General features: G+C 37.9%; 1 protein-coding gene across 6 annotated transcripts; it reads left to right on the top strand.

Moving 5' to 3' along the window:
* The first annotated feature begins 1,336 nt into the window (after positions 1-1,336).
* PSEN1 (presenilin 1) lies at positions 1,337-26,966 on the top strand. Of its 6 annotated transcripts, XR_015772945.1 has the most exons (13): positions 1,337-1,402; positions 3,977-4,120; positions 5,834-5,872; positions 8,744-9,000; positions 10,378-10,519; positions 14,111-14,178; positions 15,787-16,007; positions 17,863-17,961; positions 19,297-19,380; positions 20,217-20,390; positions 22,395-22,513; positions 22,810-23,245; positions 23,325-26,966. XR_015772945.1 is itself a non-coding variant. In XM_005522518.3 (12 exons), exons 2-12 carry the CDS (start codon positions 4,037-4,039, stop codon positions 22,963-22,965), a joined length of 1,443 nt encoding a protein of 480 aa, XP_005522575.1. In that variant the 5' UTR covers positions 1,337-1,402; positions 3,977-4,036; the 3' UTR covers positions 22,966-26,966. The 6 variants fall into 6 exon arrangements, 5 of the variants coding, with proteins under 5 accessions (XP_005522575.1, XP_014107561.1, XP_087914051.1 ...); XM_005522518.3 differs by having other exon boundaries at positions 22,810-26,966; XM_088057925.1 differs by lacking the exon at positions 1,337-1,402 and adding an exon at positions 1,898-1,917 and having other exon boundaries at positions 22,810-26,966.
* Positions 26,967-27,513: the final 547 nt, after the last annotated feature.

The raw sequence follows: 27,513 nt of genomic DNA, 5'->3' as shown, positions 1-27,513 counted from the left end.
TGGAAGGGCCCTAAACAGCAAGTTTAGCTTCTTACGAACTTCCTGTGTCTTACTACTAATGCTTTCCTATTACTGAGAGGGAATTAGACCTTTCACGTTCTTATTAAACAGGCTTGCTACATAACTGCTTGCAGTAGTAGTATTTTGGAAAGGGGATATAGTGAAAACCGCAAGCTCTTGGGTTTTATATTACAATTGAGTCACACTTTTTCATATTCTGTACATTATCCAGTGTAGGAACATTGAGTACAGAATTAAAAATAAGTACACAGTCATGCAGTTTGGGCAGTATAAGGTACTGTTTAATAGACATTTCATCATGGATCAAACTGATACTAATAATAGAAAACAGCTTGGTACAGCTGTATGCTGTGAAATGTATGCTGGTTGGTTTAAGTTTTCCGTTTGGTTGCTTCCCCCTTCTAAACTACAAGTAGTTTTATTTGATTAATGGTTAGACATCACTTTCAGTCTAAAAATGGTTTCTTTTAAATGCATTTCATATGCCTGTGAGCTACTGAAAGTCAAAATTTGTGTTGCAATGCTTACAACATCAAACCTTTTCAGTGCAATAGTTCTGTCCCACTTAATTTTACCAGACATTTTCTTGCAGTGTAGTCAAATAGTGAAATACAACCTTGTTTTAAACATGCAGAATTGCATGGCCCCTCAGCTTTTCAGTTTTTTATATTCAGAGTAGTTATATGTATCATAGTATTTGCTATGTTACTTACCCAATTGATTATGCACTTGAAAAGCAATTTTGGATGATATTTCAAATATAGCTAGCAAGATAACTTTCAAGTTTGGAATTTACTTTTTTAGTTTTTTCCACTAACCAGTGGTTTCCACTAACCAGCTCTACTTGGAGGCTTGAGAAGATACCATGTTGACTTCTGCTTTGTTTTTGAAATATAAGTATCCCTTTAAGTTACTTTCTTAATGCCTTTTTTGTGGACCATTTTAAAACAGGGGTACTGGCATATATATGACTTGTATTCAAAGGAGCCCAGAAGTGTATTTTCTCATAAAACCTCTCTGTTTATCTGGGTCCTAGGTTTAAAAGGTCAAGTTAGATTTCCTTTGCATGATTCCTCGCGACTGGAATTTCAGCGAGTGCTCATTCTCTCCTATCCAGCCAGCCTCTCCCAGCCGGTTCCTTTCTTCAGTTCCCACCTGCGCCCCCGGCCGGGATTGCCGGGGCCGGCCGCGGGTCCCGCCCCGGGCCCGTGCGGTGGGGCTGCGGTGCGGGCTGCCCCTGCAGCCCCGGGCCGCTCCTCGCCGCCCGTCGGAAGTGAGGTGGCGGCGGCGGCGGGGGCGGGGCGCGGGCCGGAAGCGAGCGGGGCCGGGCTGCGGGCGGCGAGGAACCGGCGGCGGAGCGCGGGGCAGGGGCGCCGTGCAGGTCCGTCCGTCGGCGGGGGGGCCGGCGCAGCCCCGGCGGGCCGGGCGGGGGCGCGGTGTCCCGGCGGGCCGGGCGGCGCTGGGGGCCGGGCGCGCTGCGCCACCGGGGGCGGGCCGGGCCCGGTGTTTGGCGGGCCCTGCGGCACACGCCCACGGGCCGGGGAGGGTCCCTGCCGCTCCCCTGCTGCCCACGGCGGGGCGGGGGTCGGTGCGGCTGCTCCGGGCCCTGGGCAGCTGGTGACACCGAGCGGGGTCGGGCCGTGCCTGACCCGCACCCTCAGCGCCGCGGAGGCCTCCCAGGGGCTGGGACCGCCGTGCCTCGGCTGCGGCGAGGCTGCTCCGGCCGAGGCTGGACTGAGGGCGGAGGTGGCGGGGGTGCCCGCAAAGCAGTGGCAGCTGCTGCTCGCTTGGAGAAAGCACGGGCTAACCGTGCCGCGTTTGTCTGATCGATACTTGCTTGGATTTCTCTTCTGCGAGGAGCTTACTTGGGTGTCACCTCTGTTCATTAGGCTAAATGTAAGCGCATGACAGTGACAGTTGTAACTCCTGTTGTTCTGACCTAGGAAAGCCAAAGGAAGCAAGCAAGAACTTTTTTAGACAGGCTCTTTTTACATTAACAGCTTCATTAGAAAAAAAAGGCTGGGTGAGTCCTTTTTCAGGTAAAACAAGCAAAGTTTTAGTTTGTGTCTATTTATGCGCAGTTCATTTATAGATTTCATTAATTCATAATTGTTTCAAATACAAATTTAATTTATCTGGAAATATAAAGTTGTTTGGGCAGATGTCCTGAATCCATTTTCTGAGCTCTTGAGTTTTCCGAAGAAATTTTTTTAACAAACCATAAATTTTGAAGTCTGTCATTCAAACTTTGCTGCAACTCTTCCACCATTACTCCTCCCTGTCTTCTGATTTTCTCTGCTCGTCCATACTGAGGGTTTTCTGTTGGTGGATTTGTGGTGGCTTTCTTTACCAGTCTATAAGCAGGATTTTGTGGTTGGTGTTTCATTTTGGTTTTCTCTCCAGTAATTTAATTATAATTTTGAGATGCTGCTATGTGAAAAATCTCATTTTGATATTCCACATCTGGACGGAAATTTTCAACTTTTTGCCTTGTGGAAAATTCCTTGTCACTGAGGATTATTACCAATAGCAGCCTTAAAACAACATTGCTTCTATTCTGTAGCCCAACCAAAGAATTAGAGAAAAATTTTAAAAGTAAGAGCAATATAATTAGTATTTATTTTCATCTAATCTTACATTTAAATTACGTTTCAAATTAGACATGCCTTATTTTTAATGGCAAATGTGGAGGGGAGCTATTCTAGTGAATACTGCATCCACTTTCTTTTTCCAAACAGTTTGCGTACTCCCAGTAGACTTGTTAAATTGGTGTTGCTTTCTATTGGCTCTTCACTAAGTTAGGTACCAAAGTTAGTAAGCGCTGTGCCCAAGTCATGTTAGATACATATTTGTTCAGAAATAGAGAAACAGCTTCTGTTCTGTTTATGAAAACTGCCTTAGCTCTCTTTGAGTAAGATGCTGTCTTGCTACTGCCAAAAGTGAGAGGCTTTGCTTTGTCATGTCCTCTGTTATAAAGAGTTTTTCAAGATCTCTCAGTACACTAGCTGAATATACTAAAGCAGCCGAAAAATATTCTTGTTTTCTTTTCCTGGATTTGTTTTCTTCCATTTTAGTGAGTAAAATTACTGTAAAGAGTTCTGATGAGTGCTGGAATTCACACAAGGTAGGAGCAGGAGCCACTTGGGATGGACTGGCACTCCGCCCTTGAGGCGTATTCATTGTTTATTTCTTAAGTGACCAAGCCTGTGATTTGTCTAGGCCTGCTCATTGTCACTTAATATTATGGGGTTCTTTCTGAAATGTACTTATGTCAGTCAGACTTCCTCTTTCCCCTATGTTACTTTATCCTGTTTTGTTATGGAGCATATCGTTCACATAGGACAATTTTATCATCTGACTTTCTTATGGAAGAACATATAAAGTTGTAACATAGATGTGGTGTGTTTATGTAGATGTAGCTGGTACATATAGGGAACTGAATGCATGTTAGTTCTTGAGGCTCAGCTGAAATACTGTCTTGTGTAGCACTAGGTCACTCTTGCAGCATCGCAGTGTTAAAGATATGTCTAGATTCTAAATAATCAAGTGTAACTCAGTCATCCTTGAAAATTACTGTTAAATTTATCAGCAATCCAAAACAGAACAACTTGGAGCAATTGTGCTCTGCTGAGATAAAACATGGAAGTTGTGCTCTGAGAAAGGGTGGAATGTTTCTCATTTATTGCACAAGAAGGAATGGAAAACTGTTTAAATTATTAGTTTGTTGCTGACTGATTTCTGTAGCTGATGAACTAATTTGATAACACTTAGAGGTTCTTATTTTTGTGCTGGAAAATACCTATTATGACCTCTTAGTAGCTGTGATAGAGTTTGTCATCATGGTTAGATACAGAATGGTTGTCTTTGGTATATGTGAACACCAGAAATTGGAGTGGGGAGGGAAAACCTGGTCATGTTAAGAACAAAGGCTTTTTACACGTCTCTTTCCTTTCAGCATCTCAAGAAGAAAGGTCCATTTTGTGTGGAAATAAGTGATTCCCAGAGGACTGTCCCAATGACAGAGCTGTCTGCGCATTTACCCCAGTTTCAGCATGGGCAGCTGACAGAAAACTTCCCTGATACCCACCTCAGCAACACCGTATGTAGCAAACAATTTTAGTACCTAGTAGCAGCTAAATGGGGATGAATAGTTTGTTTGAATTCATTTAATCTTTCTGAACTGTTGTGGTGATAAGCAGTGCCAAAAGAAATATGCTGCAAAATATCTGATGTTCTAAACTCACTCTTATGTACAGATAAGACCTCCCCCAGTTTAAAAGTGGTGTTAGAGTGACCAAGCCATCAAGGGAAAAATAAAAAAAGGTCAAACACTCTGGTATCAAACACTGATATTTACAGTATTTAGTGAGCTCTCTTGATCTGCCTGGCTGAGGTCTGCTTGATTCACAGGTTTCTCAGTCACAGAGTTAATTTTAGTCTAGGTAGAGCTGGAAGCCTGGGTTTTGTTATTGATATTGCTGGAGAACTGCTCCTATGCAGGAAGAACAGCTCTGTCTTGTCTTACTTGTGAATAATTCTCAAGGTGCTCTCGTGGTTCTTGAGGTTTTGAGGGAGGAAGAACTCAAAACCTGAAGTTTTATATGATTGCTTTGAAAGACCTAAGCGCATACTTGTTGCTAAAACTATATCATTGTACGGTATGTATTTTGGAAAAATCAGGTTTAGATGATCTACTTGGGTATGGTGCCCAGGCTCTTAGCCTTCTCACACTGTTCTTTGTTCCTGCTATAGCTCTTGAATATCAGGTTTCCTTGTGGCACAGAAATGCTCTTGTAGAGGAGGCTGGGCCACTTGTAGACATGTCTATAGCAGTAATTCAAGAGAATGTTCTGCTTCAACTCTCCTATACAATCAGCAGTTTAAATAGAATTTTGAAAAATTCTCAGATAAGCATCATGCTATACCAGTAAAAATATAAAACATTTGAAAAATTAAAACAGAAAAGTGGGAACTTTCCTATTGCATCTTTTCTCGTTTTACTTCTGAGGGAATGGAAAAGGTTTCTTTTCCTCTTGGACAGGTGAGATATTAATTTTTATTGAACACTTCTGTCAGATTAAAAAGGCAGAGCTAAGTGATAAGCTGTGGGCTCACTGTCCTTACAGATAACTTGGTGGTGCTCCTTACCAGCAAAAGGTTCTGTGTTCTTCTCACTGACAGACTGTATTGATGAATAACTGCTACTTGTGTTTTTCCTTTCCATGTTTAAGTAACTGTAGTTTTGATACTAAGTTATAATGGTATTTCTCCCCTTTACACATCTACTTTGTTTTTGTACACACAAAAGTCCTTTCCTACTGAAGTATACTAGCTTCTGTGGCTAGCAAGTCAGCATGTGAAATCACTAAGTGCTATAATTTGCCATCTCTTCTTCTAGTCACACACAAAGAGTTCAACCCAGTCTTCAATATCTGCCACTGCATAATGACCTTTTAGCAATCAGTGGTGTACATGAGAACTGATGAAGTCCATGCCCACTGTCAGACATGGTGGTCTGCTCCTGATGGATAAATCTGGATTTAATAGCCAAAAACTTCTTATCAAATATGCTGTGTTTTTATCTCTTGGTTCAGGGGCATTGGTCTGGGTTTGCTATTAACTATTTTCCTGATAGGGAAAGAAACACTATCATTTGCTTTTGATATTGTGTATTCACCTGAAAGCGCGTAGTTCATAACTTACATTTGCTTACGGTGTTACAACAGGTGTTACTGACTTTTTAGCTTCAGAGTTTTCACTTTTAACTATGTCTGAGGAAAGTGAAGAGTCTGTTCCTTTGCTTCCACTTCAGCAAGAGTCCATGGCCTCTGCTCTGTTTAATACTGATCAGGTAGGATATAAGTGCACTTTGTTCTTTTAAGCAGTGGGGCAAGTGTATGTCACGTTTAGCTACACTGTAGTAGCCTGAAAGGACAACTTATTTTATAGCTTTAAGTGCAAATGAGAGAATAACTTGATGATGCTGATCTGGTTTTCATGCACTGTGTTTTAGTGTGGAAAGGCCTTTTTTGATTGCGTCTTTGTTCCTAACTAGTGAAGGGAGTGAAATGACACATACTGGTCTAATTTCTTAAGTTTTTCTCTTTATGTTTGATATAACAGGTTTTTTGTGGTGGTGTGCTAGCTGATCAGGCTTTTCCTTTGGATGTTTTTGTGTTTGATATGTGAAGCTGTAGATTTTTAATTTATTTCAATATATTTTTGTTCCAGAGATAGGGTAAGTGCTCCCTCATGCAAGAATGCAAGACTGTTATTACAGCAGAGAAAAAGTGATACATTCAGCAAGCGTGTGGAAACCTAAGTACTCGGTCTGCTCTGCTTATGCAGACTTCCAAGGCTCTGTTCATCTCCAGTGTATTATTACTTATGATTTATCATCTTAGGCAGTTTATTTAAATGGTTAAGTTTATTGTTGTAGACTGAGAGAAATGGAGTATTTTACTATCAAATTGAAAAACGTTACATTTCTGCTCTAATCTCTACAGAAATAGGTTTAGTTGTAGCCAGCATTTCAGATTAATTAAACATGATCTCTTTATTTGCATTCTCCCATATTCCCGTCTGATTTTCAATAATTTTATATGAGGACTTTATGCAAAATACCAAATGATTAGTAATAAATTTTTCATTTAGTAAGAAGTAATTTTGAACTCAGCATCTTTTTCAGGATTATTTCAAGTTAATGGTACTAAATTCAAACTAAGGTTGAAACTGTGACTCTAAAAATCTGGTTGTGTCCTAGTTTTAATTGTTTAATTTAAACAATTTTAGTTTGGGGGTTTTTCTCCTCTTACATTCCATTTCCTCATTGAAAAATGAAACAGATTTTCTTAGAGAACAGATCTTGAAGCCCTGCTGAGGTTGATCCTGAGGATACCACAAAAAAAGGGGAAGAAATAGGCAGAGCATTTGGTGCATATTGTTACTTTGTACTACTCTGTAAAAGCAAATTTTTCATGAGTTGGGGAAGTTGTAAAGCTTCAACCTGAGCTTTTGCAGTGTCAGTATTTACAGTTCAAAGTCCAGGGACTTGTGCTTCTTAATCACTTAAGTGCTTTTAAAAATCCCTCTATGAGTTTCTGAGTGTGTACTTATCATCTTGTCTTTTCTGAGGGTGGGGCTAGGAAAATTCTGTGGAGAGAATCTCTAAAACTATTACTGATTTATCAAAAAACTGCAGTGAATTAATGAGATACAAGTCAGCAGTTACATTTGGAAATGCTACTGAGATCAGGTAGTCAGACTTTATTTAACTTTGCACATTTAAGGAAAAACTACATGAGTAGGAATACTTAAGGAAAAAATCATTGGGTTATTTTCAGTGCTCTGTCTTATGTCCAGATCAATTTTATGAAAACTTGAGTGATATTTTAAAGGTATTGCAAAAGGTATCATCCTTCAGTTTATTGTACATTTTAATCTGAAGCTGCTTTAGTGCACTTAGTCATACAGAACTGTTCTGCAGGAAGTAATGAGAAGTAATGAGAATAATTCAGAAGAAATGAGATACTTTTGTAAGGAATCAAAAATATTTTTGTTTTATCTCCTGTATTAAACCTCTTGAATTCGAACAGTACAACACTGATTTTGGACATGGTAATACACTAAAAAAATGAGTGGTCTGTATCAACTGTCACATTTTAGTGCTTGTTTAGAGTGTCTGGTAATGGTTTTATTTCTTTGTAGTCCAGAAAAGGTAAAGCATAGATCACTCTCCTATTGTGTTCTCTGTATATGCACACAATGTATAAAAGGTGAATGCCCCCTGCTCATGGTGCTTCTTGGAGAGGGGACAAAAAATTTGTGACACCAGGAGCCTGGAGTGCAGGCCTGATCATTTACTAATAGGTGATGTTCCCAGTTTGTGCTTTTGCTTCCATTGGAAATTTACTACTGTCTTGGTGTTTGAATGATACATTTGATGTTTCATTGTTATACCACTCATGTTTCAGTATTAGGAAGGACAGGAAGCTCTTTTGTTTTTGTGATAAGAGTGGTGGAATTTCTTCAATATCAGTGAAAGGATATGGCAGTAGTTTCCTTGGGAAAGAAGAAAATCTGCATGCTTAACTTACTGCACGGAAGCTTTGGGAACAAATAGTAGTCTAAAAACAGAGAATTACCTTAGTTTGATCACCATTTCTGTGTCATTCTTACTAAAAGTGTGAGAACACCATACCTCATGAAAATCCATTTTAATATATATTCTACTTAGTATACTCTAGTGGGAGTAACACAGTAAAGGAAGTAGAGATTTTCTTGGGATTTTCATGGAGAGGAGATCATAAATGTCTGTTTGGCGTTATTCTTAAGGGTCAATGCAGTTCATTCTTGTCAAGTTACAGGCATTCTGCTGTCATGCATCCTTTTACCAACTGTAGTTTGAACCAAGGGGAAAAGATGCCTTTATTCATCTTATGAAATTCTGTTTAAAGGAAAGAGGACACAGGCTCTTAGATGCAACCAGCCTACTTTTGACTGTTGGTGTTTTCAATGTAAATGTTTCTAACATGACCCTGTGCTCCCATTCTTTTAATAACTGTGATGCAGTTAATTACTAATATTTAAATCCCTGCTGTAGCAAGTGTTCTTGGCAGTAAATACTATCTTACATGTTTCTTCCTCAGTGTCATCATTAGCTTCATGTACACGCACATGATTGTGGAGAGTTGCTGAGGAAACTGGTTCTTATGTATTTCAGAATGACAACAGTGAAAGACGTCGCCATGATAATAGTGAGCGCAGAAGAAATGACAATGCCGAGTCTGAGACTAATGGGCAGCCACAAAGCAACGTTCAGCAGGTGGTGGAGCAAGATGAAGAAGAAGATGAAGAGCTAACACTGAAATATGGAGCAAAACATGTGATTATGCTGTTTGTGCCTGTCACGCTTTGCATGGTGGTTGTTGTTGCAACTATCAAGTCTGTCAGCTTTTATACACGCAAGGATGGACAGCTGTATGTATCACTATTTTCCACTATCTTTTCAGTGGACTTAGATAATTTTCTTTAAACTCCCAATTCTTTTGGAATCTGATTCAAGCAGTGAACTTCCTCTTGCCTTGGTTTTCCCCTTCTCCAGTCCAAAGATAATTTTGTTTTATTCCTTCCAGAAACCAGACTCTTCTCTTTGTGGTACTATTGACATTTGTTGTTTGTCTAGTGACCAGTGGGGATAATATCTTGGTTGTTACTGCTTGATTCAGATCCTAGTCCTCATTTTAATACTCTATCATGCTGTGTGGTATTTATAAAATAAACTCCATCCTGAACCAAAGCCATTTCACTTGTACTATGCTAGAATACAAAAGTTTTGGAAAAGGAACAAAACTACAAATGTAAATGAAATAACATATATGCCATTCTCTGGTTTGCCCATGATGTTTGATAAAGAAATTCAAATGCAAGGGGAGTATAACTTCAAGAGGTTCACTTCTGGTGAAGTTGTAGAAACTTTCCTGGCAGATGTTTCTGTAGAAGTTTTTGGGTTTTTGGTAAAACAGCAATGTTGCCAAAAAAAGGCCGCAATTCCAGTGAAAGCTGATTTGAGAGAAAGGGGGCAAAGTAAGTATACTGAGCCTGTCAAAAACTGCAGCAAGTCACTGCATAGAAATAGCAAGAAACTGCATAGAATCACAGAATGTTAAGGAGTTGGAATAGAGCTTAAAGATCACTCTAAATATTCCATTGTGAAAACATTTAGACAAAATGATTCAAAGTGTGTTTGGCTTTGAAATGTTTGTATAATAGAAGCATGTCATAAAATATTTCAATGAAACACAAAGTTCTTCTTCACTTTAGAAGCTGTTGATGAAATTTTTTTTTCTTTTTTTAAAATTTATAATTGTTTTCTCCCTGCCTTGCCTTCCCATCCCACAATGAAGTAGCTGCCCCAGGAGATTGTATTTCTTTAGGAAAGAGTGAGTTGAGCCTATATGTTATTTTGTTGAAATCACAGGGGAGCCTTTCATGGCCAATCCATAGGTGAAATTCCAACTGCACTGGCCAGCACATGAGTGCTAGCATGAGGGAGTGGCAGTGACACACTGTGTGGGAATAGCCATATCTCAAACTGTGGGCAGCTGTGGGCTTTGTCTGCTTTACAAAGCAGAAAACAGTAGTAATCTAAGAATGTAGAAAATGCAAGTCTTCTAAGGAATTCGAGTTTGCCTAATATGATGCTATGCCACCTTTCAAGTTTTGTCTTAGTAGAAAATAGATGTGCTTTTACAGCTCTGAATTGAAAGATTACTGCAGTTTTGTTTGATGTTGGCCTCACATATCAGAAACATCTGTGCATTCAGTGTAATTTCAGTTGACTTTTTGTTTTTGTAGCATCTACACTCCTTTCACAGAAGAGACAGAGACAGTGGGACAGAGAGCCCTGAATTCTATTCTTAACGCAGCCATCATGATCAGTGTTATCATTGTCATGACCATCCTCCTGGTTGTGCTTTACAAATACAGGTGCTACAAGGTAAGTAGTTGTGCTAGTTTTATTTATTAGTACAGACTATTTTGAGAATGGAACAAAATGAAGGCTTATGTGAAAATAGTGGAATTGGTGATTTAATTCACCATTTCAGTTTTGTGGCTTCTGCTCACTTGGCACAAAGCAGGGCAAAAGCCCAGTGCTATCAGTGCTATCTGTTCTATCAGTTAGAAATAGGGTGACACTGCTTTCTATTCTTTTGAAATGGTCACACACTGAAATCTTTCTGTGGTCGAGAAATACAAAGGACAGACTTAGTCCTATTTTGAGGGCTCCCCTCTCCCACCCTGTCCCCAGTACAGATGTCTCCCATCAGTGTGTGTGGCTGTACACACCAGGCAGTATTTGTACTGCCAACACAGAGACTCTAAGACTCTTTTTGAAAGGCTTCAATCATGTAATGATGTCATCTAGGCAAGTCCAGGCTTAGCATAATTAATTGCAGTGCCACCTGCATGGGAGTTGTCCATGAAAATTCCTGGTTGGTTTTGGTCTTAGTGATCCATTTGACAATGCTTTGCCTAATAAAACTTGTCAGTATGCAGCTAGGACCTTGAATCTGTTTCATAGTTGTGAAACACATAGTGGGATTCAAAGGTTTACTTCATTTCATGTTGTTTTCAAGAGGGAGCAGTGGTTTTGGTCTTCATGTCTGTGGGTGAAGCCCCTTTACAAATTATCTGTGGAGTGTCAGGGGAAATTATTTTTGCCTGACTCTGCATACATCATGGAATACTGATTTTTAACGTATGGACCTTCACTTTTATCATAGTGTGGTGTTACATCTGAACTGACAAATTGTTCTTGTTAAACTGGCAATTCTCTTCATTCTAATGAAGTCAAATAACTACTGCACTTTAACTAGGTTCCTTGATTCTCCTCAGGTGCTGAAGGCAGCAGCTAGTCTTTACTAAGCTTTTCATATTTGTGGTTTCCTTCTTAACCTTTTAAAGCAAAGCACATTTTCCTTACAAAAATAATTATTCTACTAAAAATTAGAGTTATTAGATACCAGAAATTTCCTGTGGTTATATTTTATGCTAATTACACCCAAAAATGAATTTATTTTTAAATTTCTTGTCAGAGTATTTCTATGCTGCTATATCAGAATGCTGTGAAATGTAGTTACCTGTCAATGGAATTCTATTTTACATGCAGTTCTGTATGAGATTATAGTCCAGATTATGGAGAATTGGAAATTTATAATGAAAGAACATTAGTTCTTCATCTGGTAGGATAATTTGCTTATCCTCACAAGATTTTTTTATCTGAAAACTTCTTTGAAGAAAGGAAATACTACTTTAGCTTTACTGTTGTTAGTTTCCTGTGGTTGTCTTGTACGTGATATGTTAAGCATGGTCCTGATTCTATCTCCTCAATCTAACTAGAAACAGCATCTTTGAAGGAGATTGTATTTGATTAACTTTTTAATTTATTATTCCCTGCATTCTTCGTTGTTTCAGTCTGCCTAACCAAAGTCTGACTGCTGTAGCTCATTTTAATTCTCTGCATCCTGCAGCCCATCCTTAATTTTTATTCAGATTGTAGCAGGCAAAGCCAAATTTGTACCAGCAATCAATTAGCATCAAAACTCTTGTTAAATGAAGAGTGGAAATTCTTTAATGAGAGGGCAGAAAACCTGTTGTGATAGCCTGCTAGGAAAACAGTGACCAAACTTACAAGAAGTACTTTGGATAAGTCACTTGTAAGAAAAGAGACCAGTGATCTGGAAAATGCTATAGTAAATGAGATACATACTGAGAATAAAGCAAACATCTGTGTGTAAAATGCCAACTTAGATCAACTCTTGAAACTACCTCCTCTAGTTCTGTTGACCGTAGTTATGCAAGGTGTGTGTAGAAGTTTGCTGGACTATGGCCTTGGTATTTGACACTGTCAGCATTCACTTTTTTTTTAGGATGAAACATTACTATTCACTTTATTTTCTTATGTAATAGGAGTTTAAGAGCTTATATTACAAATACAAGAACTACAAGTAGAAGTCAGGAGACAGCTTTCTTTGCTATTTTCTTGAAGTAGTTTCAACTAATTTTACAGAGGAATAAAGTTACTCTTGTTGGTCCCTCCTTAGTAGCATTACAAGTTGTTGGAAAATTTGGTTCTGTTTCAGTCAATACATACCAATATTCACCTTTGGAAAGGCTCTTTCTCCCACTTGCTGTGAGTGGTGACAGTTTGAAATACTGAGATAGATACTTTAGCAGTTTTCCCTGCAGCATCTTCACAGGCACCATGCTTATTGCATGTGGGAATTTCTTAAGTCTTTTTGAGAACATACTAGCAAAAGCTAGTCTGTTAGATTAGGAAGTTAAATGACAGGTTTAATTTGATTGAAAGTTAAATTTGAACCTCTTTTGAGAAGCAGTGTGAAGGAGGAAAATGAATGTTTCAAAAATGGCTGAAAATTTTAAAAATGCATATGAAAATATAACAATAGACTCAATGTACTAAATTATTAACTGTAATGGCTGGGTTCTTAATTTGTGTGAAAGTCCCGGTTGCATCATCCAAGTGTGATTCCTTTAGTTTGTGCATATGCACTTTACTTTTAAGTTAACTTTTGTTAAATATTTTAAGAACATAAAATGCATCCTACTACATATCTTTAAGAGGAGGACAAAGAGATAACACAGTTTTTTAACAGCTTCTGAACACTTTAATCTGGTGTACACATACAGCAAATTTAGCCAGTTAAATTTCCACTGATTGTATCTGTTCAAACCAGGATTCCTTATGGAGCTTTGATTTCTAGATGATTGCTTCTGATGGGTTGTCTATTTATAATACTGGATTGGGTTTTATAAAAGAGATTCTGTGCTGGGACTTTGACAAATATATGTTCATTCTCAGTTAAGAGATGTTAAGAGTTTGCTGGAGTTAAAGGGGTCTTTAATCATGTTTTTTTTCACTTTACACAATAAATACCAGAAGAGGACTTTTGTCAGTGACAAGTCTAAGTGCCTGTCATTTCCAGGTTTAAATCTTTGAGTGTCCCTGCTGAATACAGCACTGAACTGTTCTTTGTTGAATTGTTGGGCATGTGAGTCTGCTCCCATTTAAAAACTGGTGATTATGTCTATAGATGACTGATAGAGAAAATAGAAATCCTTATATAGTCATTCTTCGATGACATTTCAGCAGATAAGCACTGAAGGTTTTTCTGGGTTCCAGCATTTAATTCTATTACTGCATTCTGAAAATTATTTGAAATGAGAGCAGCACAAAAGTGAATAATGTTTTCCATCTGTATTCATGCTGGATGATTGCTATGTTATAATGCCACTGGTATCTAAATGGTCTAAAAATATGCAAACAGTAGTTTTCAACAGAGCTAAAGAACATATACTGAAAGTTCATAAAACACTTAAAATTCATAAGTGTAAAGTGAAATACACCAATGTGCACAGACTAAACATGAATGTAGCACCAACCAAAGAGATATCTTAAATCATTTTCTTGTTTTAAGCAAAAAGAAAAGTAACCTTAAAAGCATTTTAATAGATGATAAATTTCAAATAAGTCTAATAACATCTGTATTGATGTATTCTTCTCCAGGTGATCCATGGTTGGCTTATCATCTCTTCTCTTTTGCTGCTTTTCTTTTTCTCATTCATCTACCTGGGGTAAGTGAACTAAACCATTAATATGCTATTTTTCATGTATCATTTTAAGTATGTATTTTAGAACTAGGCATAAGAGGAACTAAGAGGAATGATAGTAAGCTATTGCAATAAAATGTTTAGTTTTATATAGGCTGATAGAGTACAGCCTGTATAAAGAGTGAGTGATTTAGGGGTTTAAAATGCATCTGATAAGGTGCAAAAGCTGTCCATCACACCACCAGAGTAAGCACACCTTGCATATCAGAATAAGCATATCTTGGGAGGAGCTTGTTCTGCTGGCATGTCTTCTGATAACTTAATTTTTCATTGACATATGACTCAAGGGCAGTTGTTTACCTCATGGCTTTGATTGTTAGCTGTATGTTTGCATGGAAGTGGTAGAAAAGAGTCAGCTGAAAAGGATCTACTGTCTCACTAATATATATTCAGTGCTTTTCTTCTGAAATTTGGATGCATGCCCTTGTCCAGACATCAATAAAATTCTGACAAAATACTCAATATTGTCTAAAAAGAGCAGCCTCCTGAGGGTTTGTAACTAGAATTATGTCATGAAATTATTATATTCTGTATATTTTTATGCCACTTGATGACAAACACTTCTCTTTGAAGCAGCTTACTTAATTTGGTCTCTGGAAGGAGAATGTGGTCTTCTGTCAGTCACTGAATTTTGCTAAAAGTGATCTGTGATGCCTTTTGTGGTCAGTAGTTTCTCTAACCCTAACAGTGGCTTTTGAAATACATGGCAAATCCTTCATCTGTCCCTCCTGCCTTACAGCAGTGCTGGCTTCCTTTTGCCAGAGGTTCAGAGAGTGAGGGAGTTCATAGATCAATTACGTACGATGACAGTAAGGGACATCCTGTTAACACTGTACATCTAAATGGTCAGCTGACAGCTGTAGAAGACAAATTTCCTGGAGGAAATTTGCATTATTATTATTATGCAAATTATAGGGTTCTTAGTGGCTCGATGAGTTGGTAGTAGCAGATTCTGCAAAAAGACATCACAACCATTTCTTCCTTAGGTCAGCGGAAATCATCTGTGCCTTGGTGATGACATTTTCCTATTTTGGTTTTACTTATTGAGGTTGTTAATTAGTTTATAGTGTTTGGTGTGACAGGGACATGGTTCGTCCAAAAATAAAGCTTTTTACTTAAGTGTTTATGGGGAATAATAGAATAAACATGTATCTTTGAAGTTATCAAGGCATTCCACAGGCAGCATGGAAGTAGAGAAAGATCTTTGCATGCCTTTAAAGATCCATTATAACCTCACAAGTTATGATTATTCTGATTTTTATAAGTTATGAGCATAATCAAAATGACTGATTTTGCAGTAATGTTGTTTTCTGTCAGTTTCTCCTTAGATTGAGAAGGAAATAGAACATTAAGGAAAATTTTCGAAAAAGCAAAATAGTTGGTGTTAAGCAAACACTGGCAAAATGAATCCTATTGTGAAGAATAGTTAAGTACTAATTGGAGAAAGAATTTTGCATTTATGCCACTACATTGAACATGAAAAATTTAAAAAAGATATTCGGAAGTTTGCATCTGTAATTTGTTTCCATTGTTTCAAGCAAATGCAGTTTATATTATTTTCCTCTTTTTTAGTGAGGTTTTTAAGACATATAATGTTGCCATGGACTACATTACGGTGGCACTCATGATCTGGAACTTTGGTGTTGTGGGAATGATTTGTATCCACTGGAAGGGTCCTCTTCGGCTCCAGCAGGCATATCTCATTATGATAAGCGCTCTCATGGCCTTGGTGTTCATCAAGTACCTTCCTGAATGGACTGCATGGCTTATCCTGGCTGTCATTTCAGTGTATGGTAAGTGTGGGAGCAAGGTAACAGGTCCTGTGGTGGGAATTTCTTTTATTCCCTGACTTTTCCACTTGTCTGACTAGATTTTTTTTAAAAAGTGTATGTGTATATATCATCCAAAGTAGCGGATAAGGTGATTGCAGACTTCATAAGTAAGATCATGATCCTAAACTGAGATCAATTCCCTGCAGCTGAAGGCTTTGTATGACTGTATGATCCTATCTTTCTTCATGTTTCCTGGACTCTCTAGATTCTTTGGGGAGGAGAACTGAAGTAATTCAAGAGAGGAGGAGATGAGAGAGACCATTTTGATCCTTTTTATGAGGATGGAGAACTTCCAGCTTCTCATTTTCCCCAAGAACCTTTGGAAACCCTTGTACATTCAGAATTTAGGAGCTTGTTGTTGCTGTACAGTCCCATATAAATACAGAAATATATACAAATATGCCCAACTTATGAATTGCTCAATTTATGGACCTAGAAACAACAACCTGATCCATGCCTGATATATAGTGAGAAGAAGGAAAGATTAAGAACACTTTGTGTTGCTCAAAGTCATTTTATATTAGAAGGATATGGTTGTGTGATCTGTTTAATTGGCTTTTTTTTTTTAATTCATTGTAGTTGTGACTTACTGCTCTTTTTCAGAATGATGTCTTGAGAGAAACCTAGATGTAGTTTTTCCATAAAGCTTTAGGGGGCGATGAGCACTTGGTAAGAAGATAACTAAATAGTATCCTAAATACTGATTTAATTTCCAGGCAAGACTGAAATTCAGTTACTTAGACGTAATTAAAACATTATAGCTAAGTGAAGATGTGTTCTTAATTTGAACTTTTTGGAAGGATATAAGTGTGCTGAATGTGTGCTCTCAAAGTCACTGCTCATGATAAAGACTGAGAATCTGTCCAGATGTAATTGCAGGGGTTGATAAGATTTGGTTAGCTCTTATACATCAGTGTACTCCTTAAGTGTCTTCTTTATTCAGAGAGAGGAAAATTCTCCCTTCTGTGTATGCTCATGGATCACAAAGCACATTAAGGAAAACTTCCCATCCCCCAGCCCCATTTCCACCCTTCATACAACTGGAACAAATCTGAGTGCTCCAAGCATTCAGCCTTTATTCAGTGATAGCAAAATGAAATTACTCAAGATCAACTTCCAGGACCATGATGCAGTTGTTTTGAGTAAAGGGGATGTAAGATTTCAAAGCTTGTGACCCCAGAGCAAGAATTCTTTACTTGAGTGGGACCAGCAGTGGTGCCAGGGCAGCTGGCTCAGGTGCAGAAGGCCTGCTCTGAGCAGCACAGAGCTTCTGCCTGACAGGTCAGCTGTTCCTTTCAATATCAGATGTAGCTTCAAAATGATTTAAAGACATATGGTGAGTGGACAAGTGCAAAAAGTGGTAGCAATATTAGAGCTCTCTATCTACTCCAATATGCCTGCTTCACAGAAACTAAGTAAGCCTCACCTGTTGTCTTAAAATATCCTTTGGCATTGAACTTAGGTTACAAAAAGGTTTCCTAATAGAAGGCAAGCTTGGGTATTTCCAAGATGGTAGTTTTTTTTAATTATTCACAGGTCAACATAAAAGCACAGGAACATTTGCAGTTACATAATATCTTAAGTGAGGAATATAATGTTTTAAAATTTGTATGCATATTACAGTAATATGTAAAATAGGTTGCATAACTAAGAATATTAAAAAGCATTGCTGTGGGATACTGAATTACGGCCAATGGCTGTCTTCAAAAATCTGTATTCAGGGTGAATTTTCTTACTTCAGGTCTCTCCAAGTGTTATAGAAAAAAAACATAACTATGTCTGCAGGGGTATAAGATCTATTTGCTCTTCCTTTCAGATTTGATTGCTGTCCTGTGTCCTAAAGGTCCTCTTCGTATGTTAGTTGAAACAGCTCAAGAGAGAAATGAAACTCTCTTTCCAGCGCTTATTTACTCCTGTAAGTAAATTTTGTTAAATTCTTTAAGCTTGCAGCCACCCACTCATCTGAAGCAACCTTCTCGTTTTTCTGGGTTTTAATAAGATGCTTTTCAGCTGAATTCTTGATCTTGTTCACTTGGGCCTCAGTTTTCATTTCACTATTGATGGAAAAATGTGGAACATCATCTGACTGAGGCATTTCAAGATAGAAACCAGCATGTTTTGTTCCAAACTACGAACAGGAAGTATGGTAACAGACCTTGTTTTGGATAAAGTACTATGTCCTTAGGCTGTGAATTAAGCCTGTTCAAAGGGAGCCGTTGTTTCCAGAAAATATTTACCAGTTTCAGTCCTTAAATAGCCTCTGTCTTAGTATAAGAAATGTGAGAAATTACTAGAAAGAGGTAAGAGGTTTGTTTGTGTGACTGTTTTCTCAATGGCTTGTCCCTTTTGGCAAATTGTTGCTCCCTGCAGTTATGAAAAATAACCCATTGAATTAAACTTGCTGTTGTGACCTGTGTATCAATTAGAACATAATTCCACTGTTTATCAGGTTCCATGTTGCTAGTTGTAGTCACGTGGATAACAATGAAAGAGGCTAGTTATAAGTCATTGTGCTGCTGGTGCACCAGACAGGCCTGTATTTGGAAGCAGGAAGTGTGCTACAGGCTGGCCACTCCAGGGACAAGCTTACAGTGGAGAAAGGGGAGGACTTTCGTTATCTGCCCCTGGTTCTTTATCTGTCACACTTGCACAGCATCAGTGAAATGTGGCGTAGCTACATACATACTACATAGCTACATAGCTGTTGCTCTGTTTTGTGAGAGGAGAGGTTTACAATGAGAACTTGAATTAAAATACACCTTTTATATGTAACAACATTTGGTTACCTCCAGATTGGAGAATTCTTTGTGATAGTGAAGGCAGAGAACAATTAACTTTGCTATGGATACTGCTTCTGAATTGACATAACTCTGTAACAGTGTTCAGAGACCTTTTTACTTGCAGATAAAAGAACTGATTAATGAAAAAAAATTAAAGAAATTGTTGATTTTCAGAGCCTCATATGTAGAATTAATTTGTCTGGCAACAGCTGTTGCAATTTTTTTCAAAATCTAGTAGAAATAAAATTTTATTCACCAGTTTCTATAAATGTGTAGTTGCTGGTGCTGGGTGTGTTCCAGATATTATTGTGCTTTAATGAGAGTAAAATTGCTTGTTGGAAAAGACAGTTGTATTAAAAAAAACCAAAAACATGAGAAATGAGAAATAATGTATTGATGCTAACACTATCCCAGAATTTCATACATCTGAAGATACAATTAGCTGTTGTGGCTTGGATTTTTTTTGATAGCAACAATGATATGGCTTGTGAACATGGCTGAGGAAGATCCAGAAGCCCAACGGAAATCAAAAAACTCCACTTACGATAAAAAAGGTGAGTTTTGCTTTGACAAACCTTTGTCACTTTATTGGAATACATGTTTATGGATACTTTTAGTTTTTTAAGGGCCCTGAGTGCTGGAGAAGAGTGAACTCCTGGAGTCCTAATTAAGACTGATGAATCTGTCAGGACCTGAAAAATTGTTTACTTGCTGTGCAGTTACTGTTCTTGCATTCATTTTTTTGGGATCTGGGATGTTGGTGTTGAAATGACTCAATATAAAGCTATTAACTGAGCTCAACTGCTTGTCAAATTGGGATGATACAGTATGATACCAACTCATTTATATTTGTATTAGACAGAAATATGCCTAGCCCTTTTAGCTATGCAGATAGTGTTTAAAACATGGAGTTTGTTTATTTATATATGTTACTAAAGCAGAGTGCAGTTTCTGAATTTAGCATTCTTGAAGGCATCCATGTATATGTAACTTTCAGTAAAGTTTTCTGTTTTACTGGAAAATTAAGCTGTCAGTGTCAACTAAAGAAGCTAATTAAATATTAGATGAGAGTTTATTCCTTAAATTGCTATCTTGGTGAGGTCACCACAGAGCTTCCACTGTCATGTAGATGTACTTTTGAATACTAGGACTCAAGTGTAAAATGTAGGTACTGTGACTGCAGAGTGTACATTGACTTGTGATTTTTAATGTAAATATTAAAATCCTAAGTGACGATGTCTTGTGGTTGTGTGTGTCAGTGTTAGATGTTGCTAAGTATTATGGAATACCTCTTTCTATCTTGTTCTTCTATGATCTTATATGTGGAGAGACTATCATATTTTAGAAAGCACGTTTTTGGAGGAGTCTTAAATGTCTTTCTTCCTTTGAGCTCCGGCAAACCGAACCCAGAATGAAGATGCTGACGCAGATGATGGTGGCTTTAGTCAGGAATGGCAGCAACAAAGGGACAACAGAATAGGACCCATTGAATCAACACCTGAATCACGTGCTGCTGTTCAGGCTCTACCCAGTAACTCTCAAACAAGTGAAGACCCTGAGGAACGTGAGTATGAACTACTCTGTCTGAAAAGCTTACCAAATCTGTAGCTAGTCAGTCAGACATCATGAGTGCACAGATGCAGGATTCTGTGAGCTATTAGCAAGCTGAAGAGATGCACTTGCTCCTGATGAATACTGATGTACCTCAGAGGAATAATGTTGTTGCTTTTAGGTAGCATTTTGTTTTGTTGCAGGAGTAATATTGTCCAAATTGCTCCTTAGCTTGATACACACACTCAAAACTTTTGTTGCACAAGCTGGTTTCAGACCATTACATGGTCAGTTGCATTAGCCTTTGTCTTTTTCATGCAGTGTTCTGCTGTGAATCACCTCTTTTGGATTTTAGGCCCTGTAAATGGAGTCATTACCAGATTTTTTTATGCCTCAAGATTAAACTGCTGTAATCCACTTGGTAGGAAGCAGTGTTTAAAAGCTGATTGGAGACTAAAATGAATGCAGAATGCAACGGGCTTGGTTAGTTTTCTCCAGCATCTTGCTGAAGTGGAATATCTTTGGAAGAGTATATATCAGTTACCTGACTCAGATACCTCTTTTAACAGACTCATGATTTCCAGTTGGAGTTCAAGCTGCTATTAGATTAGGGTGTGCCTGTCTAATAAACTGCTCTCAGTTTATGAGATTATCAGGTACTCCTCTGTTTAAAAATACAGAGACTTCTACTTCAAGAACAGTTTCAAAATTCCGTCTCAAAAAGTCTAAATTCAGCATGCTGCAAGTCCTTTTTAATTTCCAGACCTTAAAAAAATAACATTAAAATGCAAAAAATTCAGCAAAGCGCCTATTTCAGTTAATTTTTTAGTTAAAACGCTCATCTGGCCAGGCTAATAATTTTCTTCTTCCTGTATATACTCCTGCAGTGAGTAGTAATAATTGAGTCAAACCTGTCAGCCAGCTCACTGCAAGTTGTTCACTACAAGTCTGGAGCATCCAAGCTCCAGGAGTCTGGAGCATCTGTTTCAGCAGTTAAAGGGTGTTTTAGTGCTTAAGAGCTTTACATGAATGCACTGTTCTAGGCATTTTATTGGAGGCCTGTTGAAAGAGAGTAGGGTTGCCTTTTTTCTTTTTTGCATTTTCTCCTTTTTTTTCTTTTTCCTTTCCCCTCTCCCCCTGCCTTCATAATTAATCAGACATCCACCTATGTTTTGATGTTCTTAGTTCTTGAAACTCCAAAGTGAATGTTGGGCTGGACTGTAGTGAGGTGGGAAAGTAATCAGTAGGCCAGATGAAAATAGCTGTTCACTTGATGCTGGCCTTTCTTAATCAACATCTTGGACTAAAAGCTCAGAAAGTAAACTGCCATTCAGGAGATCTTACAGTGCTTGCCAAAATAATTGAGTATTGTGCTTCCAGAGTTGTTGCTAAGGTGGTAATTGCTATATAAAAGAATAAGAGAGAATGAATTTTCCTAAATCTCACATCTTTGTTGAGTTTTTGTCTCTGTGATGTGTTTTTGCCTCTGTGATATGTACTGTACTTATACACAAGTGCTTTTAAGAACTGCCTGCATAAGAGTTCTGTAGGAGAATTGGGAAGGCAGTGGAATATTTTGCAGCATATAGGTTTCTAACTGGCAAATAATATATCATCTGCAAGGGCTTTAATTTTTCCCCTTCCTCAGCCAGTATAAAGGAATTGCTCTTCCATATTGTATTGAGTATGACAAGACAACCAAAAGTGGACACCTCTCCACAAATGAAATTACAGCTAAGTTTGTATATACTGCATTTATGTGTCCAGGAAAATAGGAGTATAGGCCAATTCTAATTAAAGGGTGAGTAATTAATTAGGGTAGTGTAGTGTTTCTAAGACATTTTGTTTCACAGGCGTTTATCACTTGATTCAGGAGTGGTACTAATTTTGAAAATAAAATATTGTTTTTAAGCAAGTCTTGTTAATAGTTAATATAAATATGTATTATTCTTTGATAATTGTGGATGTATAATGTTAGTAGACTGATACTTAATGCTGTCCTATGTTCACTTTGCAGGAGGAGTAAAGCTCGGTTTAGGAGACTTCATTTTCTACAGTGTCCTCGTTGGCAAAGCCTCTGCAACAGCAAGTGGGGACTGGAATACAACTTTAGCATGTTTTGTAGCCATATTAATTGTGAGTATAATGTAAAATTATAATAGGGATAGTTTCTAGTGTTTGTAACTGCTGCATTTTGTGTTTGATCCTGTGTATTGGGTGGCCAGACTGAAAACTGGTGAGGACTTTAGCTGTGATTTTAATTGGCTGGACATCTGTCACTAAAGCCTGTAGTTTAGGAAGACATAAAATATAACCTGGAGAATTAATATTTATGCATATATATGTATATGTTTTATATGTCTTTTTGCTTGTCACTGTTCCCTAATTTCTCCCTATTTTTTTTGTATTTTGTTTTTTTTCCTTCCCCTTAGGGTCTGTGCCTTACACTTCTGCTTCTTGCCATCTTTAAGAAGGCCTTACCAGCTCTTCCAATCTCCATAACCTTTGGGCTAGTTTTTTACTTTGCTACAGATAACTTGGTGCAACCCTTTATGGACCAGCTAGCATTCCATCAATTTTATATCTAGCAGACATGATGCTGAAATGGATATTTGTAGCAAATCTGGGAGGAGGAAAAATGTTTTTCCCTCAGTTCTCAAGAGAGACTGAAGTCAAATACTCAAGGTTCCAAGGCGGAGTCATTTCAGCTTCCTCTGATGGTGATTTTTGGTTTGCTTTTTTTTTTTCCTGAGACAACTGCTGCCCTGGGCACCATATGAGTTTTCCTCTGTGAAAGTGGCTTCTTCCTGACGGCCAGTCTAAGCCAGGTGCTGTTATATCAGAGGTCATCTGATATACATATCTCTGGTAAGGACCACCTGTGTGAAAATTGCTAATGCTTCCACCAGCAATGTGATCTCTTACCACAGGCTGATTGTTTTCACAGCGCCAAGGGTGCTCAGGACTTCCTAGATGTTAACAGAGGAAGCTGACAAATCACATGGAATTTGTCCCTGTAACCGCGTGAAGAGAGAGAGCCCAATCTGGACTTCTTCAGCAGTGATATTTTGACAGTGGAGTCCCGACTGTGTAATGGGAAAGGACTTCATAGCAATTCAACAAAGGGAGAAAATACTGTCACTCTAAGAGTGCTCCATAACTTCATAGCCTCTGTGCCTGAGTGCGTTTGGTTTAGTAAATTTAAAAGCTCTTTTTTTTTTTCCCCACACTGGAACTAGAGCCTCTTCTCAATTTTAATACTTTGTATTCTCAAGCATGGAGTGCACCTTCTGTACACCTGCTCCAGTTTATGTAGCTGCTTAAACTTGGACTGAATTATTTGGCAGTAGAGGATCATAAGGTCCTAATTTGGATCTTACATTCTAAAAGGTTAATAAACTACATTAAAAAGCAGTTTTGGGACTTACTTGTTGTGCTCTTGCAAATCATTTTGCTAGAACACCATTTCAAACCCTGTGCTTGAAAATAGTCACGGCACGGACTGCGTCACTGGTGGATGTTCCTTCTGTTGGCGTTCTTATGAAATAAGTAGGCATTTGCAGCAATCCCAGATGGAGTTTAGCTTGCCAGATCTAGAGATCAGCGTGCTATTAGGAGCTCTTCTATTGCATCATTGAAATTCTTGGTCATCAAAAACATGGTTTAGAGTTCTGTTGACCTGAGTATTGGTCACTCAGCTGTCTAACACCTCAGGCTGGCAAGGATTTTTGTTTTGTGTAGTAACTTTATTGGTGATGATACTCAAGTTAGGTGAGAGATTGCTTAGTGTCATAGGGAACAAAATTTGTGACACTCTTCACTTTAATTACCTCTCTCGTGAGGAACTGGTGATTGGCAAAATGAAGGACAATTCAATATCACTGAAAAGAAGATAGGAGATTTCGAACTTCTTATAAGAAGAGTCTGTTCAAACCTTAAAACTGCTAAACTCTAATTTCTTCTTCATTTGAAAGAACTCATTTATGACTAATTTCTTGGGAATGAGATGGGTGAGATGAAGTTGGTTTTGCCATAAATTCTTACTGTGTACAAGTAATGCTTTTTCTTGGGAGCCATAGGGAGTAGATGGGCATTCTATTTTACTTGCATCTTGATATTGGAGTCTTTGCCACTTAGAGCAACTGTCAAAATCCTGACACTAGCTCCTTTTATTTTTTTTTCTTGGGATTTTGTTTCAGTGCCTGTAGATTCATAGGACTGAAACATCAGAGATGCTCACCACCCATTGCCCAAGTAAAGAAAGAAAGGATGTGATGTATAAATCTGCTTTAAAACCAAGAAAGGCTTTCTTTGATTGTCTTTGGTAATGTATGTCTTTTCCAGTATACTTGTTAACTGTAGTGTTAGCATTTACATTTTCATAAAATAAATTGTCTTGTCTCATCTAAAGTACTTTTATTCATCTCATTTGTGTGCTGATTTGTTGTGGATAGCATTAATAAACCAACTGTATCAGAATTGCTTACAGTTACTTTTCAAGTCAAACTTATTTGTGTTTTCTTGCTTAAATTACTGTTCCATATTTTGTTGCAATGAAGTCTGACTTAAAACAGGTTGGTTGATGAGGGTTCTAGGAATTTCTGTTATTTTTTGCTTGGTTTTTGTGTTTGGGTTTTTTTTTAACAAGACTTTGAGTTGTTTTTATACCATTGTAACTTGTCCCTTTCCTGAGCATTATATCTAAGAAAATTCCCTTGTGTGTTTTATTTGGCATCCCAGCTATAGATCCATTGTATAGAACAGGTTTGCTAAGAGTTGACATCACTGGCATTTGTCTATCTGAGCTGGCTCTCAGTTAAGAGTTGTTACTTAAATGCAGCAGTAATCTCTTTTTTTTCTTTTTTTGGCTTCAGTATGCACCAGGGGAGCGTTAGCTCCATTAAGAGTTGCTTTAGAATCTGTAGAAATGTAAAAAAGCCTTTTGACATACTTGAATGGGTGTTAGATGTACAACCCAAGGAAGAGCTTGGAACCTTCCAACACTAAACTGCCAAGTCTTCCACTTCCCAGAGCTGCTTCTGTCATTCCAAAGTGTTAATTTCTGAGCTAGTGTAGACTTACAGTGGTGGATACTATAAAATTTGTATCCACAGAAGTTGTTCAAGTTTGTGTTTGAATCTCAAAATGAATTTAGAAAGGAAATTGCTTTCATAGGCAGCTATATGTTAAAGTACACTGCTTATTACCAGGTCTTAGGTACACCTTCAAAAACCAGATGAAATTTTCTAGATTTGCCCTCTCAGGCCAAATCATGGTAGCTTATGCTTCAGATGAGATCTTGCAGCTAAGGATTATCTCAGAACATAGGTCCAAATGATGTTCAGTTGCCAATAGGTTTTGTTTGCATTTGGGTTGTTACTACACAAGTGTGAAGGTTGTGTCACTTTTCTCTCCTTTGTCTTGAAACACCGATCTAATTTGAGGTCATGATTCACCTTGGTTAGATTGCTGTAACTGAAAGATTTCTCATAAGTAGTCTGCATTTTTGAGCGAGTTTCTATTATTATTAAATTAGTATGTTAATGGCAGCACATTAAACTGTAGCTCTGAAAGAGCTATGGTGTATCCCAAGTAGATTCATCCCTTCTATGCTCAGGCAGATGGACTGGTAACTGTTGTGTGGCTGTTCCAGTGTTCATACTTCAAAACTGGCTATCCCAGTAGCTTTCTCTCCCCATTCAATAGGTCTCCTTCTTTGGCTAAGATTCAATTCAATATATAAATGAGAAGACATAATAGTTCTCCTAAAATCCAGGCACTTCCATTTGTCTCTTTTTTTTTTTCTTTTTTTTTTTCTTTTTCCCTTCTGTTTGGGGATTTAATCCAGGGCAAAGAAAGAGACCCCTGGAAGTGGGTTTTACAGGAAAGGCTTAGGATAGTGTTGTACCTGTGTGTGGCTACTATGGTCACACTCATTCAAATGCCATCTGTGTGAGGTGCATCCTGAAGGTGTAAGAATGTGATGCTGCAACACATTCAGGATAGTTCTGGATGGGTAGATGATGACTTCTTTGAGCCAAAAAAAAATCAAGGGCTGTGCTCCACTAAAAATGGCTGATCTCCTCAATGTACAAAGCAGACACACAGGCTATTTCAGGCATGGGGGAGGCTGGTGCTCCTTGGATATATAGATATATATCTGTACCTATAGAGATACAGATTCATGTACTCTGGACCTGTAGATTACAACTCTTCTGCCATTAGTGTGGTCAAGGATTAAATATGCAGAAGTAAATTTTGGGTGGATGGTACTGTTCAATAAAACTTATCAAAATGCTTTATTTAAAAAAATTACTTCTGACAATGTTGTTGAAACAAGTTTAATAGACTGTGGAACATATCTGCACTGTGATTGCATCTGAGTGGTAGCTTGGTCATTGGAAATGTTGAAACATAATGGAATTCTTTTACACTCAAAGCATTTTTTGTTTCCTTTTTTACAGACACTGGTTTGTACATAACCTGAATTGAATGTGAATGTTTTTTAAACACCTTTCTGGTTCTTGATAAGATACGGTTTTGATAATTATTGCAAATTTTCCTGTATTTGTCTAATTATTAAAATAAAAGCTGCATGGATCCTGATTCATCTTGCCTTTACTACATTATTTTAAAGCCATCACTTAAAGCTCTTGGAGGCATAAGCACTGTAGTTATTTCTATTCAACATCTAATGAGTAAGATTCCTTTCTTAAGCCATTTAAGTAGCTGCTGTATTTCTTAGCAATAGAGCTTCAACTGGTTTTTGTAGAATTACTTTCTTCTAAAAGCTACTTTTTGTGTTCCTTAAAGAGTCAGTCAAAGCCTGTTGCAAAAGCACCCATAAGGTATAATTAAGGCACGAAAAATGAGATTATACTGAAACACCAGCTGGCACAACGAAGATTACCAGGAAAAATACATAGGATGTTCAGAAAGAAAATGCTTCATGAACAGTGTTTTGTATAGTTATTTGGAATTGATTTCTTATCAATATCCTTGAAATGGAGCTTTGTTTTTTTTCATTGTTTTGGAAAAGTATTCACTGCAAAGTTCAAATTTGTTTGAGTTGACTACCTTCTATTGGAGATGGGGTTTTTTTTGGGGGGAGTTTAACCTTTATTTCTGCATGAAAG

Source organism: Pseudopodoces humilis, chromosome 7, assembly GCF_049639895.1.
Source record: "Pseudopodoces humilis isolate 2021_Gansu_Grassland_sample_001 chromosome 7, ASM4963989v1, whole genome shotgun sequence".
NCBI lineage: Eukaryota > Metazoa > Chordata > Aves > Passeriformes > Paridae > Pseudopodoces > Pseudopodoces humilis.
The sequence above is the reverse complement of the archived record's forward strand: the minus strand, read 5'-3'. Positions and strand labels throughout refer to the sequence as shown.

What these genes read in the sequence shown, in the direction of transcription:
- PSEN1 (XM_005522518.3), top strand. Translation starts at nt 4,037, where the DNA reads ATGACAGAGCTGTCTGCGCATTTACCCCAGTTTCAGCATGGGCAGCTG. An exon ending in TCCAGCGCTTATTTACTCCT is followed by an intron (nt 17,962 to 19,296) that starts GTAAGTAAATTT and finishes TTTTTTTGATAG; the next exon opens with CAACAATGATATGGCTTGTG. An exon ending in CTCCACTTACGATAAAAAAG is followed by an intron (nt 19,381 to 20,216) that starts GTGAGTTTTGCT and finishes TCTTCCTTTGAG; the next exon opens with CTCCGGCAAACCGAACCCAG.